At 33.1% G+C, this 17,261-nt stretch overlaps 1 protein-coding gene and 1 long non-coding RNA gene across 3 annotated transcripts; both read right to left on the minus strand.

Annotated features, from left to right (window-relative positions):
• Positions 1–672: 672 nt before the first annotated feature.
• Positions 673–3,924, minus strand: LOC120073064 (phospho-2-dehydro-3-deoxyheptonate aldolase 2, chloroplastic). Its single transcript, XM_039025668.1, has 5 exons — positions 3,158–3,924; positions 2,779–3,056; positions 2,292–2,568; positions 1,959–2,204; positions 673–1,252 (listed from the first exon to the last, which is right to left on the minus strand). The coding sequence occupies exons 1-5, from the start codon at positions 3,683–3,685 to the stop codon at positions 986–988; spliced, it is 1,596 nt and encodes a 531-aa protein (XP_038881596.1). The 5' UTR covers positions 3,686–3,924; the 3' UTR covers positions 673–985.
• Positions 3,925–10,720: 6,796 nt separating this feature from the next.
• LOC120073065 lies at positions 10,721–15,992 on the minus strand. Of its 2 annotated transcripts, none has more exons than XR_005480671.1 (2): positions 15,684–15,992; positions 10,721–12,237 (listed from the first exon to the last, which is right to left on the minus strand). It is a non-coding gene; the product is annotated as an uncharacterized LOC120073065 (long non-coding RNA). The 2 variants fall into 2 exon arrangements; XR_005480672.1 differs by having other exon boundaries at positions 12,460–15,992.
• Between the last annotated feature and the right edge of the window lie 1,269 nt (positions 15,993–17,261).

Raw genomic sequence — 17,261 nt, forward strand, 5'->3', positions numbered from 1 at the left:
GGTTTTTTCTTATTCTATATTGATAGTACAAGTTCTTGTTAATTGAGTCGTATTCATGTTTAGCTATAATTTTTTTTTATTATTTTCAGATTAATAAATCCTTACATTATTTGATATATTTCTTAAGATTCAAATCTTTTAGATAAATTTTAAAATCTAGAGTTCTACAAAAAAAAAAAAAAAAATCAATTTTAAATTTAAGAATCTATTAGATACCTACTTGAAAGTTTGATAATTAAACTTTAATTTTAACCACAATTCAAATTAAAACAAGAGTAAAAATTGATATTAAAATTTTTAGACTATCGATCATAACTAGGTGAAATTTTAAGGGAAAAAAAAGGACTACATGACATTCAAGGATTTAGGGGCAATTTTTTTTCCCCCCATTTTATGCTTAACCATTTTGAAAAATGTGGTGAAAGCTCATTTAAATTTTAAACCATCCCTTTTATCCAATATTCTACTACTATGCTATTTTTCCAACTTTGTAAATTAAATTGAATTGAATCAAAGATATACTATGGGTAACAATGTTTGATAGCTGCCATGCTCTGTTGCAAATTGGAAGTGAATTCATCTGTGGACTTGACAGCATATATAGAAAGTTATGTAATTGATAAATATCCAAGTTTCATTTTAATTATTAATTAGGTTTTGTTTACAATGGAACTCTTAAAAATCTAAATTCCGGCCCCACAATTGGAGAAATTAAATTTCAAGAGTACATAAATGAATGAAACTCAAAAGACAAACTAGTCAAAAACATATTCTAAAACTTGTGATCCCTCCAGCTCCCTTGGTTGGAGTTCACTTATTCTCCACAGCAAAATACTCCAATCCTTCAAAACTAAATATTATCCTCAACATTACCTCCTACCATTTATATATTTTGGTAGAATGAGGTTACTGGATATTGAGTTTCTGGCAAGTACCAACTCTTCCAGACTCATTCACAAGTGAAAACAAAATGGTATTGAGAAATTTAAAAGAAGCCTGGGGAAAGAGGGGTTTGCTTTCCAATCCTCTTCTTCCTAAGCCTCTCCGCGATGATGAAAGCAAGCTCAAGCGACTGGGAAGCGTTCAGCCTTGGGTCGCAGTGTGTGTGGTATCTTGAAGATAAGTCATCGAATGTTACAGTTCGGGATCCTCCAATGCATTCTGTCACATTCTGTCCAGTCATTTCCAAATGAATTCCTCCGGCGTGGCTCCCTTCTTGTTCGTGCACGTCGAAGAATGCTCGGACCTCAGCCTATAAGAAAAACGATTGGACACTTGGGTTTAGAAGACAGCAGTCATCAGGGGATTTGTGATGCAAAAGGGATATCGCAAGTTAGGTAGGATGATGTACTGTGTACATATTAAGATTCTACCTCTCTGTAATGAAGCTATCTGTTCAAGGATTAACCACTTAAAGGGGATTTAGGACAAAGAGTTGGTTATTATACTCCTAAATTATTATAATTGAGTCATAATGGTATATGTTTGAAACGTAAACTATTTTAGTTTAAGAAAAAAATAGTAAATACTGTAGCAAAGAATAAAAAAAATAATAAATGTAATATAGTAAAAACTATATCAAATGAGAGTTTTGAAATAGTGTTTACTGCAGTTAATTGGGGGTTTTGAAATAGTATTTATTGTGGCAAGAGGTGATTACTATAGTCTTATGATAGTTTTTACCCCAAACACCCCCTAGTATTTGAAGAATGATGGCTTAACAATCTTATATCTACTTCATCGCTCTATTACTTAAATTAACAAATTTCTGGTCCCCTATGATTTCCCATAAAGACCACTATTTTCCCCCTTCGTTTTAATGATTCATAGTAAAGACTAGGCTTGAGAAGTAACTATCACAATCTCTTTATGATCAAGCATCTCACTTTTAGCAATCAGGAAAGTTTCTAAAAATGAAGGAGCCAAATATAGCCAATAGGAATAGAAGAGAGATTTACCAGAATAGCATCAAATGGACGTGTTTTAAGGCCACATGGTGCCTTAATGGTGTTTCCATGCATTGGATCACAGACCCATGTCACAATTTGCCCTGCCTTTCGTACGGCTCTAATCAAATGGGGAAGCTTTACTCTTTGGTTCTCAGCACCCATTCTTACGATGACAGTTATCCTTCCTGGCTTGTTATCAGGATTGAGGATTTCAATAAGTTTAACCAACTCATTTGGATCCATTTTGTTGCTCACCTGCATTGAAAAAACCATATTAATCATTGTTTGTTATGCATAAAACATTAGATAATCATGCCAAAGTAATAAGCTGTAAGAAGCTACCTTAATTCCAAGAGGGTTAGCAACCCCTCTAAGGAACTCTACGTGGGCACCATCGAGTTGTCGGGTTCGTTCCCCAACCCAAAGCATGTGAGCTGAGCAGTCATAGTAAAGGCCAGATGTTGAGTCCAGTCTGGTAAGTGATTGTTCATAAGGCAAAAGTAAACACTCGTGAGAGGTCCAGAACTCAGTTGTTGTCATAATAGGATGGTCGACAGTAAGTCCTGCAGCAGCCATGAATCCAAGGGTCTCATCGACACGACGAGCAAGTTCGTGATACCTGTTAAGAAATGTAAGAATACACTTCAACCGTTGGTGATATAATCTTCAAAACTGAAAACTAGGCAAGTTTGACACAGTTTTTCTTTTTCATCTCAAAACTTGAATTAAACTTGCAAGATCAAGATTCATAATTAAAAGCTTCTTACAGCTTCATGCCGCTTCTAAACTCAAGACACAATTAAAAGCTGTACAGAAGAACTTGGCTTACCTATCACCCTGTTCACTGTTTTCAGCAAAATCAAGATTCCATTGGGTGACCCTCTGCATTGCAGCATATCCTCCAGTAGCGAAGGACCTGAGAAGGTTGAGAGTTGCAGCAGATTGAGTGTAAGCTCTAATCATCCTCTCAGGGTCTGGGATCCTTGACTTCTCAGTAAAATCATCGCCGTTAATGTTGTCTCCCTTGTAACTTGGCAGACTTACTCCATCCTTCACCTCAAAAGGATCTGATCTTGGCTTTGCAAACTGACCAGCCATTCTTCCCACCTAAATCAATATTGAAGTTACACAGCAAACACTAGGATTAGACAACCAGAAATCTACAGAAAACAAAAGAATCTGAAAGAAAGAGTGGAGGTGGATTGAACCTTAATGACAGGCATTTGTCCACCAAACATAAGAACAACACCCATCTGGAGAAGAATCCTGAATGTATCCCTAATATTATTAGCACTGAACTCCTTGAAACTCTCAGCACAATCCCCACCTTGCAAGAGGAAAGCATTGCCCAAGGCAGCCTCACCGAGCCTCTCCTCCAAGCTCCTAGCCTCACCAGCAAACACAATGGGAGGAAACGACTCAATGGTTTTAAGAACAGACTCAAGAGCAGCTTCATTCGGGTACTCAGGAAGCTGCAAAGCCTTCTTAGATTTCCAGCTCTCCAAACTCCATTTCTCGTTGGTAGACGGCGCCGTCACCGTCTTCTTACGTGGGGTCTCAACAACAACCTTGTCATTGGCCGGCTCTGCAGCGTGAACGGCAGAGATCCGTTGGCGAAGCCTGAGATGGGTCTTGGATGGAACAAAAAACGAAGTGGGTTGGTGAGATTTAGGCTCAAGAAGAGGATTGAAGATCAATTTGGATGAAGAGAGAGGGGCGGCATTGGAAAAGGCCATTGTAATGTTTACAAATAAGGGTTTTTTTTAGATAGATCTCTTGTGGAGTCAATTGACCAATCTGAAACCAGGGTATTTCAAAAATGGTGGAGAGACTGTGAGATGGGAAGAGAACTGAGGGAAGGTTTGTTTATAAAGGAAGAAGGAGGAGGAAGGGTCTGGTAAGGCCGAAATGTTGAAGATGGTAGGTAGAATGAAAGGAGGAAGTGGAGATGAGAGGCAATTTTCAAAGGGGCTGGGCTACCAAACCAAAAGCAAGGCGGCATTAATTAATGGGAAATAAAGTAAAATAAAATAAAAAAATAAAAAGTAAAAATAGGGAGTAAGTGACAACAAAATAAAAATAGGGTCATCAAATTTGACCAATGAAATGAGAAGGGTTCGAATCCAACAACTCCCTCTTCCCTTCCACCCCATTTCCGGGGACTTTGCTTTGAAAAGTCTGATTTAACGTCCCGATCATGAATATTAGAAAATGCGGGGAGTAGGTGAAGCAATAGATTTTTTATTTTTTATTAACAAATAAAGAATTCTTTGAGAAAATGGCGGCAAAGCTGCTCTCCTCACGCTCGTCTCCTTCCATTGCCTTGCTCTCTTCATCCACTTCATCATTCATTATCTACCCACGAAGTTTTTCTTTTTCTTTTATGTATATAGAAATGGATAATTTGGACTTAAAAGTCATACCTATATCCATACCTTATTGTATATATATATATTTTTTAAATACTATTTTGGTCTCTAAATTTTGAATCTTATTCTATCTTGATTCTTAAGGTTTCAAAAACTTCTATTTTAATCTCTCAATTTTTAAAAAGTGCTTAATTTGATCTTGTTGTTAGAATTCTGTTACCTTTTTAACATATAGTCGCTAAATAAGTTAACCATTGACATTGTAGGATTTTTAACATACCCATCATGTTGTTGGTGGTTTTTTTTTATTTTGCTTTTCAAAAAAAAGAAAAGAAAAAAATGACAAAGATTCGGGTAGTTTGTGCAATTTGAGGGGCAAGAATGTAAATAATTTAGGGGTTGATGGGTCAAACTGAAAATTGGATTGTTTGTGGGTTTTCCCCCGATATTTATAACGAATGTAATTGAATATTTTCGGAATGGAGGCATCTGTCTCGCTCCCTTTCTTCTATTTTGTAACGTGGAGCACTTGATCTCATCTCTCTGCCAAAGACATGATCTTTAAGATTTTAAACGTTTTATATTTTTAGTTTGTCATTTTTTTAATACGAGTAAAGTTGGCAAATGGAGATTTTTTATTCATTTCCATAATAAAATGTATTTGTCTATATTAATGGTTATAACCAACCAAGAGAAATACACGTGTACAAATGAAAACTCAACGGCTATACAAAATTTCTTAATACTCCCTTAGGGAGGGAAAATTTCTTTTACTACTATAATACCTATTATTCTCCTACATAGTTTGACACGATGATATATTAATTTATTTTATAGAACCATGTTATTCTAAATATACCTATTTTGGACAAAAGCGGAAACAAGACACTAGATGTAAAGGTCTTTGTAAACACATTGGCAAATTGTTGATGAGTTCAAATGAGAAGAAGCTTTAAAAAATCTGAAGAAAGTTTGTCCCAAATAAAATGACAATCGAACTCGATGTGTATGTAAAAATAGAGTGTCAAACAAATTGATTGTTAGTCGTCATCAAAACCGGATATATATTGTTGTGCCGTAGAAACTACTTCATTGAAAGCAAATTAGAATGCTCATTAATAGTGTTTTGAAAAAAAAATTAGACTAAACGTTTTAATTAATTAATAAAACAAAATTAGATACTTTTTCATGTGAGTGAAGCATCATCCAACCAAACGGGAGCGACAGTGCACACGTGTGGAGAAAGGCTCTAATCCATCACATCCACAATTTGGAAACTCCTTTATGTTTATACCCATTCCCCATTATCAAAACTTCCAATGTGGGACAAGAGCTCCCAAATCTTTTTACTTTCGCTATGGGCTTTAGACCACTAGTCATTTTCAACAATCCCCACGAATGACTGGTTAGTAAATTAGTTTGAAAATAAAAGAAACATAAACACTATTTTGAGCAAGATAGAAGGATGAACTTAAACATCAATATCTTACGATTTGAATTAATGCATAGTGAAGTAGGGCAATAACTTTGTTAGAGAGAGTGAATTACCTCTTCAACTTTCAATAACTATTGTTGAAACCGCCGCAACACATTCCACTCCTTAAATTTCCTTGATTTCGCAATATCAAGTGTGCTACTTAGGCCCTGCACATGAACCTCGGGTCGACGTGAGAGCTCTAGGAAAAGACTTTGAAATTTTTCCATAGAAGGTGCCTACACATTCACAATCACATTATTGTTTCATCAAGTCTATCAGAGACAAACCACTCAAATCTGACCTATGAAGATTCTATTATCTAGTCCTTACTAGGACCAACTTCATCAAGTCTGTCATAAACAAAACGCTAAAAAAGCTGAACTATGAAGATTTCATATTACCCATCAAGTCTATCGCAATAGACCACCCTAAATAAAGGGGTATGGATCACACTGAGGGTTTTGAGTCCTATACCAGTTGAAGATTTTAGGATTACTCTCCTTATTAGGCTTTTGGTGAGGGGATCTACTAAATTTCTCTTAGACCTCACATACTACAAGGAGATAATTCCTTTTTTCAACAGCTATTTTACAGCTCCATGTCTCAGGCGAATATGCTTCCTTTTACCATTATACACACTGTTCTTGGCAATACTTATGGTAATTTGTGAATCACAATGCAATGATACTGGTATAGAAACGAGAATCCCCCCACAATGGCATGTCTCCTCGCAGACTTTTTAGACACTCTGCTTCTTGTCCAGCTAGCTCCAATTCTATAAACTCCGACTCCATGGTGGATTGTTCTATACATGTTTGTTTAGCTGATTTCCATGAAATAGCTCCTCCCCCTAGTAAAAACATGTATCCACTAGTTGAACTTACTTCGTTGTTGTCTGTTACCTTGTTTGCATCATAATATCCTTCTAACACTGTAGGAAAATTGTTGAAATGTAAACAAAAATCCGTTGTACCTCTAAGATACCTTAGCAGATGACAAAGTGTTGTCCAATGATCTTTATCAGGATTATTGGTATATGTACTCAATCTACTCACAATATATGCAATATTGGGTCTAGTATAGTTCATTAAAAACATAACACAACCAATGATTTTTACATATTCAGATTGAGAAACACTTTCACCCTTATTCTTCTTAAGACTCATCCTAGAATCATAGAGTGTTCTTATAGGTGTAAAATCAAAACTATCAAATCTCTTTAGCAATTTTTTAATATTGTGTAATTGACATAAAGAGTAATCATTTTCAGTTTTCTCTTATCTTAACACCAAGTATTATATCATTTTCACCTAAATCTTTCATTTTAAAATGAGAAGATAGTAGCACCTTGGTATTACTGATCACTTTTATGTTTGTTCTAAAAATAAGCGTATCATCAACATACAAATAAATAATCACATCAACTCCAATTAACTTTGAGTACACACATGTATTTGAACCATTCACTCTTAAAATATTGTTTACTAAAGTTTTGTTAAATTTTTCATATCATTGTTCAAGAGCTTGTTTAAGACTGTAAAGAGATTTTGTGTGCTTATATACCTTGTTTTCTTGACTAGCAATAATAGACTTCAGGTTGTGTCATATACATTTCCTCTTTCAAGTTACAATTGAGGAATGTCGCCTTTACATCCACCTGATGTATTAGAGATCGTGTATTACTACAAATGCTATCAAGGCTCTAAAGCAACTATTTTAGTCATATGAGAATATGCATCAAAATATTCGATATCTTATTTTACATATATCTCACAACCACTAATCCAGCCTTAAATTTGTCAATTGAACCATTTGGTCTAATTTATTTCTTGAAGATCCACTTACATTTATTTGGTTTATTTCCAATAGAAAGTTCTACTAAATTCCACATTTGATTCATAATAACCTATAATGATCATATTTCAAAACCTTCTAAACATATTCATCAGTTATTAAAATCACATAACAACCATAAATCATCAATCAACATTTTTTATTTTCGAGATCATAGACATGCATAATAAAACAGAGACGAATAACTTTATGTTTTCAATCAAATGAAAAAATATATATATAAGTACGCCTATGTGCCCATGATCATCTTTTTATCTAACCAATTATCCTCTCGAACAAAATCATCGAGAGCCTCCCCTCAAATAGTCATTCATCTGTCTAACTCTTATTTAGGCTAACTCCTCTTCACTGTAATACACCACCTATCTTATATAGCTCAACCACAAATCACACCATGGCCTACTTTGAGGCTCCACTACATCTTTGTTTGGCACCTAAAGATTCTATTCACTTGGCTAAGTCAAGGTCATGGCTTAGATACCACTTGATAGAGACAACGACCCTCTAAATATCTCTACAAAGATATCTCTAAATATCACATATTTTATAGCTAGACAATATTTTAACTACCATCAAAATCTACATGCGTTCACATAGAAATAATGGATTTTGCAGATTTTCATTCTATCAACAAGCTAGGTAATAACACCTTTTCAAGGAGAGCTAATGCTTGTTGGGTATTTTGGTAATGTTATGCAGCTAAATTAAATTAAAAGTACCAACAACACTTGTCAACTTCATGGAATTAATGATCAAATATAATATTTTTGAACATGACCATTTATGCGTGAATCATAAATAAACTTTGTCAAATGTAATACATACAGGTTTATTTCCAATCCACGCTAACATGATAATTAAATTTGCTCAAAATTGATCAATATGGCATTTCATTTGAGTTATGAAAAGCAATACAATAATAATATTATTATTATTTTCTTATTGCATATGTCATTTACTACTCATGAAATATTATAGTATATACTTATCTAATATATGATGAATAACATTGTCCGAACGTTAAGTAGGTGTCGTTAGTTCTACCTAACCCAAAACAAACAATATTTATAAAGCTCGAACAACAACCTAACTAACTCGTAGTTAAAGTGGAAGTAAGAGGTTGATCCATCGAAAAATGTTATTTAATCATTTCTTTAACCAAGCTTAACTATGAAAGCTATAAAACCGAGGGGGAAGGGTTGATTAAGACAAGAAACATGCTAAAAATCAAAAGATAAAGGGTAGTTGTAACCAAGTTTAGAACAATCTTACTTCTAATCCAAATTAGACGTTCATTGCAATTCTTATCATTGAATTCTACAAATTTAATTCACAATGGAATTAAGCATGCAACTACTTACTTAATCTAGATTAAACTAGTCACTATAAAGGCAGACAACTAGCATAACCTAGTCAAGAAAGCGTCCTAATCAACGATTAAGATAGGATAGCCCAAACCCTAATCTATCTACATGCTTCTACCTCTATTGGGTTCCTTAGCAGTCATATAGAAGAGAAAACATGCGCATTAAGTTTTAGGATTCAATTGCGTCAATTAATTGTTAAGATAGCTTACTCAATTAACTGATTTTTCTCCAAATCTAGTCATTAGTGCGTTCTAGGTTACAACCATTCAACAAACAATTACTATTGCCTCTTGAAGATCTTGGCTAGACATTCTATCGAACACATTAAAAGCAACATATTCAATCATGAGTGAATGTGACAAAACCAAGCATCTAGGCTAAACATGCTTTAAGAATTAAAATCATATTCAAGAATGCTCAAATTCAGATTGCTAATAATAAAGAAAACTAGAAAACTCAAAAGAATTTGCAAGAACTCTTGAAATAGAAACAAGATTCAAGTACTTCATAAATCGATAGACAAATTCATGAAGAACTACAAGTTATTGATTACAAATAAAAAAGAAATCAAAATCTAACCTAGATAGGAAACAAAATTACCATAGAGATTAATTGATACAGAGAGAAATTCCAACCTCCATCGAAATTGTGCTTCCTCCCTTCGGCAAAAATGAAAGAAAAATATTTATAGTTGTAAGGATAGCGATGCAACGTCTAAAGCCAACATTGCAATGTTAAATCGTAAAAAAGCCAAGAAGCGCTGGGCTAACGTTGCAACATTGTGCTGACCCTTGGTTGAACAAGGCACAGGGATGAATCGCATCAAAATTTGGAGTGTTGCAACACTGTGAGGAGCGTTGCAATGCATCGAGTTTTTGCAGCAAAGAGTGAGCGTTCTGTCTTTAACTCGATACTCAATGCTCGATGGTCCTTTACTCGATACACGATGCTCGATTACTCGATAGCATTTACTCGATTACCTTTTTAATAATTACTCGATGACTCGACAACCTTACTCGATTATAGTCGATGACATTTCAGTAATTACTCGATGACAATTTACTCGATTATTCGATTAATTGATTACTTGATTACTTGATTACTCGATAGCATTCACTGGCATTTACTTGATGCATTACTCGATGGTCTTACTCAATGATACTCGATGGCATTTCAGTAATTACTTGATTCTCTTCAATTTGTTGATTTTTTTTTATCATTTTTTATCCTTTTGGCACAATTTTCTCTTAATAACTCTTAAATGCCTCGGGAACCGTTTTACCTACAAAATTAGCATTTAAAGTAAATAATCAACACAATTTTGGAAAAATTAACATAGAAAATATACATCCTTTAAAAACCTAGCAAACATGCTCAACAAACTAAGAAAATAATAATATCTTCAACATATGGCTTTGAATTTTTTTTAAAAAAATCTCAATGTCATCATCATCCAAATCAACAGTACTTAAACTATCTATCACAAGCACATATGTCAATAAGCATAAATCAATCCACTAATTTAATGAGCATAAATCAATCCACTAATTTAAGGAGCATAACTCAATCCATTAATTTATTCTTTACAAAGTGAAATTTCATATATTGAGTTGTCTCTCCAACTATCTCAAATCATACTTTCAGTTGGATGATTCAACCAACAAATCGTTTCGAAAATAAGCTTAGAATAAAATCCATTCGTGATTTTTTTTTTTTTTTTTTTATTAAGAAAAACATCCATTATAGACTTAAAAGTCTTCTATTAATCAATACATTAGGAAGCCTGCAAATTACATTTTCTTCAGCAAAATTTTCAACCATTCATATACTGTTTTACTCAACGTTGATTGAGCTAGGATCTAACAATGGGACTTGCAGTGCCTAGGTGAACCGACCGCTAAAATATACATACATATATTATTTATTTATTTATTTGAGTCATCATTTTTTCCTTAATTTATTATGCCCAATATCTACTTTTCTTCTCAATTTTGAATGAAAAGTCTTTCCTAATTTCATATCATCCCTTAGCTCAAAATTAGAGAATCATAATAAATCTTTCAAAATTTCTTCCCAACAACAAAATGAAAAATGAAATAAAGATCCAAAAGAGGTTTATCATCCCCTGCAGAAACATTCAATATCTCCAAAGACAAGCTTCAAAATTCCAAAGAGATTTAAATTTTCCTATTCAATTTATCAAGAATAAACTCATTGATTTCTATTAAGCAAAATAGAAAGTTCCCTAACATATGTTATTAGAATTCAAATCGACATTCAAGAGATAACAACACAAATTAAAATAAAAGTCTCAGATAAGTCAAAAGACAATCACATACTCCAAATGCTAACAAATTAAAATTTCTAGTAAAGAAACCTCATATTAGTCCAAGGGGCAACAAATTAAAGAAGAAATAAAATTGCTTACTCTTGCCAGCAGAGAGAACGAAGATCGAGACAAAGACAACTCTTCCAACAGACCAAATAAAGACGAATATTGTTTACCAAAAACAAATTTAGTTCAGATTTCGACTCCAATCTCGACCGAGATTTCAAATGACTTGCTTTCGAATCGTAAAACTAGAGTGTGGAACAAATTTATTGTTAGTCGTTGATAAGTTGGATATGTATTGTTTGTGTCGTAGAAATCACTATCTTGAAAGTAAATTTCGGTGCAGTCTTGGTACTAAATCGTGTATGCCGATTGCTCCTCAAGATTAATACAACTCCCTAATTCAAGCGTGCACTCACCGAAACTAGGAATAGAATCGACCAGAAAAGAATGCTCATAACAGTGTTTTAGGAAGAGAGGAAACAGAGAAGAAGAGAAGAAGATGATTGTTCTATCTCCGACTCAAAAATGCCTATGTATATATAGGTGAAAAACACAACAATTTTCTGGAGGTTAAATGGCCTTGAAAAATGTTCTGAAAAATAAATAGACTCAAGCTAAACGTTTGGATTAATTAATACAATGGTTAGGATAAATTGATGGTGTGCGCGTATGGAGAAAGGCTCTAACTTCCATCACATCACAATTTGGAAGCTCCTTTAGACTCCTTTATATTTATACCCACTCCTCATTATCAAAACTTCCAATGTGCGACAAGAGCTTCCAAATCCTTTTACTTTTGTTATAGGCCCTGGGCCACTAGTCATTCCCAACAGTATGTTTTGTCCATTTCATGTAATGTTGGATTAGAGGCAATATGAACTCCAACCTAATTATCACAAAAAAAATATATATATATGGTGAGGATGACAAAACTTGTAAATCATATTGCAAAGGAGATAACCAAACAAGTTCACAAGCACTCAACGTCAAAGTCCTATACTAAGCTTCCGTTGATGATCAAGAAACATTAGTTTGTTTCTTAGATTTCCATGACACCAATGAACACACAAAATCCAATTGTCGAATGTTATGTATCAAGGTATCCTACCTTGCCCAAGTATTGTCTTCAAAACACTAGTTGTGGGGTGAAGTAAAACATATTGCCGAGGTGTTGTCTTCAAATATTTCAACAAATGATGAGTAGCTGAGAGATGAGACTTGTGACTTAGATACAAACTGATCAAGTCTTTTGACAGAAATACTAATATTAGGTCGAAAGATGGCCAAATATAATAATCTACCAATTAGTCTCCTATAAGATGAATGATCATCTAACAAATCGTCACGAGTTTGTCGCAAATTGAGATGGATCTATGGGGAGATCCAAGTACTCCAACATCTTCAAGAATTTGTAAAGGATAACGCTTTTGTGACAAGTATATTCCCTTAGAAGAACAAGAAAATTCAAGACCAAAAAAGTATTTAAGATCTCCCAAATCCTTAAGCTTAAAACTTTTGTTGAGAATGAACTTTAGTTGAGCAATAACAGAAGAATTTATTCTAACGATGATTATATCATCAACATACACCCAAAGAATCATAAAGTTAGAATCAAAACCCTTTAAAAACAGAGAATAATCGTACTTAAATTTTTGAAAACCAAGAGATAAAATGGTAGAAGAGAACTTAGTAAACTATTGATGAGAAACCAAACTATTGACAAGAAACTTACTTGAAACCATATATGGACTTATGTAATTTAAACACATGATGCTCTCCTTGACTTAAAACATGTCCTTTTGGTGAGTAACCCAAGGGTAGATTCATGTAGACTTCTTCAAACAAATCACCACGAAGAAAATCGTTGTTCACATCAAGATGAATAAGGGACCAATTCAAAGAAACAACCATAGAAGAACACGCACAACACTAGCTTTTCGACAAAAAATCTCAATAAAATCTAAACCCCCTCGTTGGGAATACCCTTTAACAACAAAACAAACTTTGTATCTTTCTATAGATCCATCGGTCTTATACTTGACTTTTGTATATCTTCTTCCACTTAATGAATGTTTGTGATGGGGCATAAAGAAACAACACTCCATGTATTATTTATCTCCATAGTTTCAAGTTCAAGTTTCACAGCTTTTCATCAATGTTAAAAAAAAAAAATGAAAAAAAAAACGTGACGATAGAATTGGGGCTCATGATGAAGGAAGAGATTTAGTGGGGAAAAATAAAAAAGGAGAAAGATGATCGTAGGAAACATAGTTGTGCAAGGGATATTGGGGGGTAGGGATGGGGTAGGCAAGTTGGATAAAAGGCCATAGTGATTGCTTTTACAATTTATGATAGTAGGAGAATAATTGAAAATTCAGGGTTTTATGGTTGTATTTTCATTTTTATAGATGAAATAACACACTTTGTTAATCTGAATTTAGTCCAACTAATTAAAATACATATAATTAATTGATGGATTTTAGATTCGACTCTCCATTCCCTCATTTTATATAAATTTAAGCTATCTAAATTCTCGTTTAAACTAGACTTTTAGACTTGTAATGTTCTCATCTCAAAACACCATTTTAAAATGAATCTAATAGATAAGAGACTTTTCAATTTTGTATCTAATATATCTATATTAATATACTCATTTTACTATTTAAGGATGGGATTAGTTTTGGACAAATTTAGACACTTAGTGCTAACAAGAGTATAGCAGTGGCATAGTGTTCATATTATCGACCTCAAGACTTGAGGTTCGATTCCCCTATCCCACACTTTAATTACAATATCTTTCAAAAAAAAAAAAAAAAATTAGACACTTCATGGCATAAGTGTAAATTGACAAAGTTAATGACAACGATTTATTACACCTTAAAAGTATGAGACATATTGATAACTCTTTAAAATATAAAGATTAAATAGACACAATCATTCAATTTTAAAAATAAAACATCTAAATTTATAATTTAACCTTTAAGCAATTAACTTCAAAGTTAATGAATATTAGAGTATTTATATTGATGTAAATACATTTTGTATTATATTAATTAGTGTTAGTTTATTTCCTTATGTAAAAGTCTATTGAGCGTAGGCTTAGTATTTAAGATCATTTTCAATCCCTTAGTAATTGTGGTTGAAACCTTAATGTATCCACCTCCATTTATATCTGCCTTCTCTATAAACTTATCAATTATTTGATAACCAAATTTCATTTATAGTTTCATGTTTTAAAATTTTATATTATTTTTTTCCAATTTCTTTACCATGGTTTTCACATTTCTTTAATGATTTCTTAGTCAAAATCTAAAAACTGAAATAAGTTTGTAACGACATCATATTTTAAAAATTGAATTATTTTTTGAAAACATAGGTAGAAAATGGATAACATGAAGGAAATCAGACATGAAGATTTCCATGAGCAACGAAATGATCGTTCCAAATTCCATTCGAATTTTGTTGGTGTTGGGTGGGCAAAAACTGTGGGTACGCTATATAATGGACGTCAGGATAGATCCCTTTTCTCGACGCAATACGACATCAGGATATGTTAACTAAAAAATTTAATTATCTTCCACACATATCTCGGTGGTTTTAAAAAACTGTCGGAAGAGTTGCGTTTCCCCGACACCATCTATAGCATCCAGAGAGATTTGTTAAAAATCTCATTTTAAGCTCGATAATGGGTTTTTCCCTTTTCACCTTCTTTTCCCTTTTACCCTAACCCTTCCTTTCCCCTAGCCACCAGAACCCCAGCTCCCCTTGCTTTCCCTCTTTTTGCGGGAACCCCAACCCCCTTTCTTTTCCCCTTCTCCCAATCGCCTAACCCCCTTCCCTCAATACTCCAATTCCACTATTTCCTTTCCTCCATCTTCCGAGTTCTTCTATTTCTATTGATCCTCAATTCATTGTACAAGGAATTCTCCTCAAAGTACGCATCTTATCATAAGTTTTTAACCTTCTTGTAAGCTTCTTTTCTTTGATTCTCAACAATTTTCAATCAAGATTGTTAATCCTAGTGGTTCTGATGGGTATTTTTTTTTCTTGTTTTTCTCGATTTTATGAATTTTTCTCGATCTGATTTCCAATTCTATTAGGGAGTTTTCATTTTTGTTTGGCTAAATCTATCATATCATTTTGTTTATTTTCTTAGGAACAAGTTGAAGGAAAGCCAGTGATAGTTTCACAGTGGAAGCAGGGATCAATCCCATTTTTTCGTTTTCATAGAATTTCATAATTACAGAATAACAAGAAGACGATTATGCATCAATAAACCTAAATTTACAACATGCTTTTTTTTGGGGGGAAAAGATGAAGAAACATACATACCCTCGAAGAACACTTCTTCACAATTTTCCTCGATCAAGATCACGATCTCTTCTACGATCACGACACCACCACAAAACGAACCTTTTGTATACTTCTTGGGATTGAGAAAAAACAGGATTGATGGGCACTGCCCTAGATTTGGAAGAGGGGGAAGAGCTTAAGAGGGAGAAGAATAACCTTTCTTCTCTGTGAATTTTTTTGGAGTAAATTGAGAGAAATTTTTTTAGATCCACAGAAAATGGAAGAAGACGAATGAATTTTCACTCCCTACATGTTTCTCGAGAGAAATTAGAGGGAGTTAACTCCCTCCCTTTAACTAAATTAAAAATAAAATTAATTTAATTTAATTAAAATGATATAATATATAATAATACACACAGTATATACTATATGTTATATCAAATACAACATATAACCTATAGTTTTATATTGTATCAAATACAATATAACATATAGTTTTATTTTCTCTTAACAATGCATGACATTTAATATAAATCATATTTATACTAAATTCAATTATATGAATCTCATCCATACAATTAATATTTGAATCATATCCAAATATTTAATTCCTCTAAACTATTTATAGTATTTAATATAAATCATATTTATATTGAATGTAATTATATGAATCTCACTCATATAATCAGTTCTTGAATCATATTCAAATTCCTGTCAAAATATTTTATGTTATAATGTATCAAATACATTATATTAATTATATCACATATAATTAATTTAATTAATTCCCTCAATTAATTTGAACAATTCAAATTAATCCAAAAATTAATTCTCAACTAAATCTCTATTGAGCTACAGATGGGACCTCATGGACGATTGAAGCTCTAGTGGAACTTGGATAATTAATTAAACTTTTTAATTAAATTACCTAACATCCATTAACTATCGGTCACCCCACTAAAGACTGATAGTTGCACTCTTCGCACTATAGATATATTTCTGTGTTCATTGGATATAACCAATCAATAGTGCGATGACCCTTCACAAATTGCTCGTAAGTACAGCTGAGCCAAAATTACTGTTTTTTCCTTGTAGTTACATCTAACTCCTTAAGTACCACTGATTTCTCTAATAAACAATAAGTCATAGTTCAACTATGATCAAGCCCCTCTTGGGCCAGGAGAAGGTGTGGCCAATTTATCACCTATGGTCATCCTAATGAAATGTAAGTCTCCATTATTAACAGTGTTATATAATGAGACTAACCATTTCGTAGTCCGGTCTTATACAAACTCTTTGTATAGGATACCTCCGTTCACATGTCTCCACATGAATGATTAGGATCAAATCATTTGTAGCACTTTACAACACTTATAACATCTAAAAAGCAGGTTGTATCGTAGTGTCACCAGGATAAAGTACCCAACCTTATCCATCTACTACAGACCGTTTAGGTTATTATTTAAATAAGATCCACATATATGTCTCTACATACTTGTTTAAATTACATAAAATAACCTAGGATCTTAGTTTATTGGATTGAATGTATGCTCATAAATAACAATTATTTTATTAATAACCATTTGTTATACAATGTTTACAAACTATGAGAATACA

Source organism: Benincasa hispida, chromosome 3, assembly GCF_009727055.1.
Source record: "Benincasa hispida cultivar B227 chromosome 3, ASM972705v1, whole genome shotgun sequence".
NCBI classification, from domain to species: Eukaryota; Viridiplantae; Streptophyta; class Magnoliopsida; order Cucurbitales; family Cucurbitaceae; genus Benincasa; species Benincasa hispida.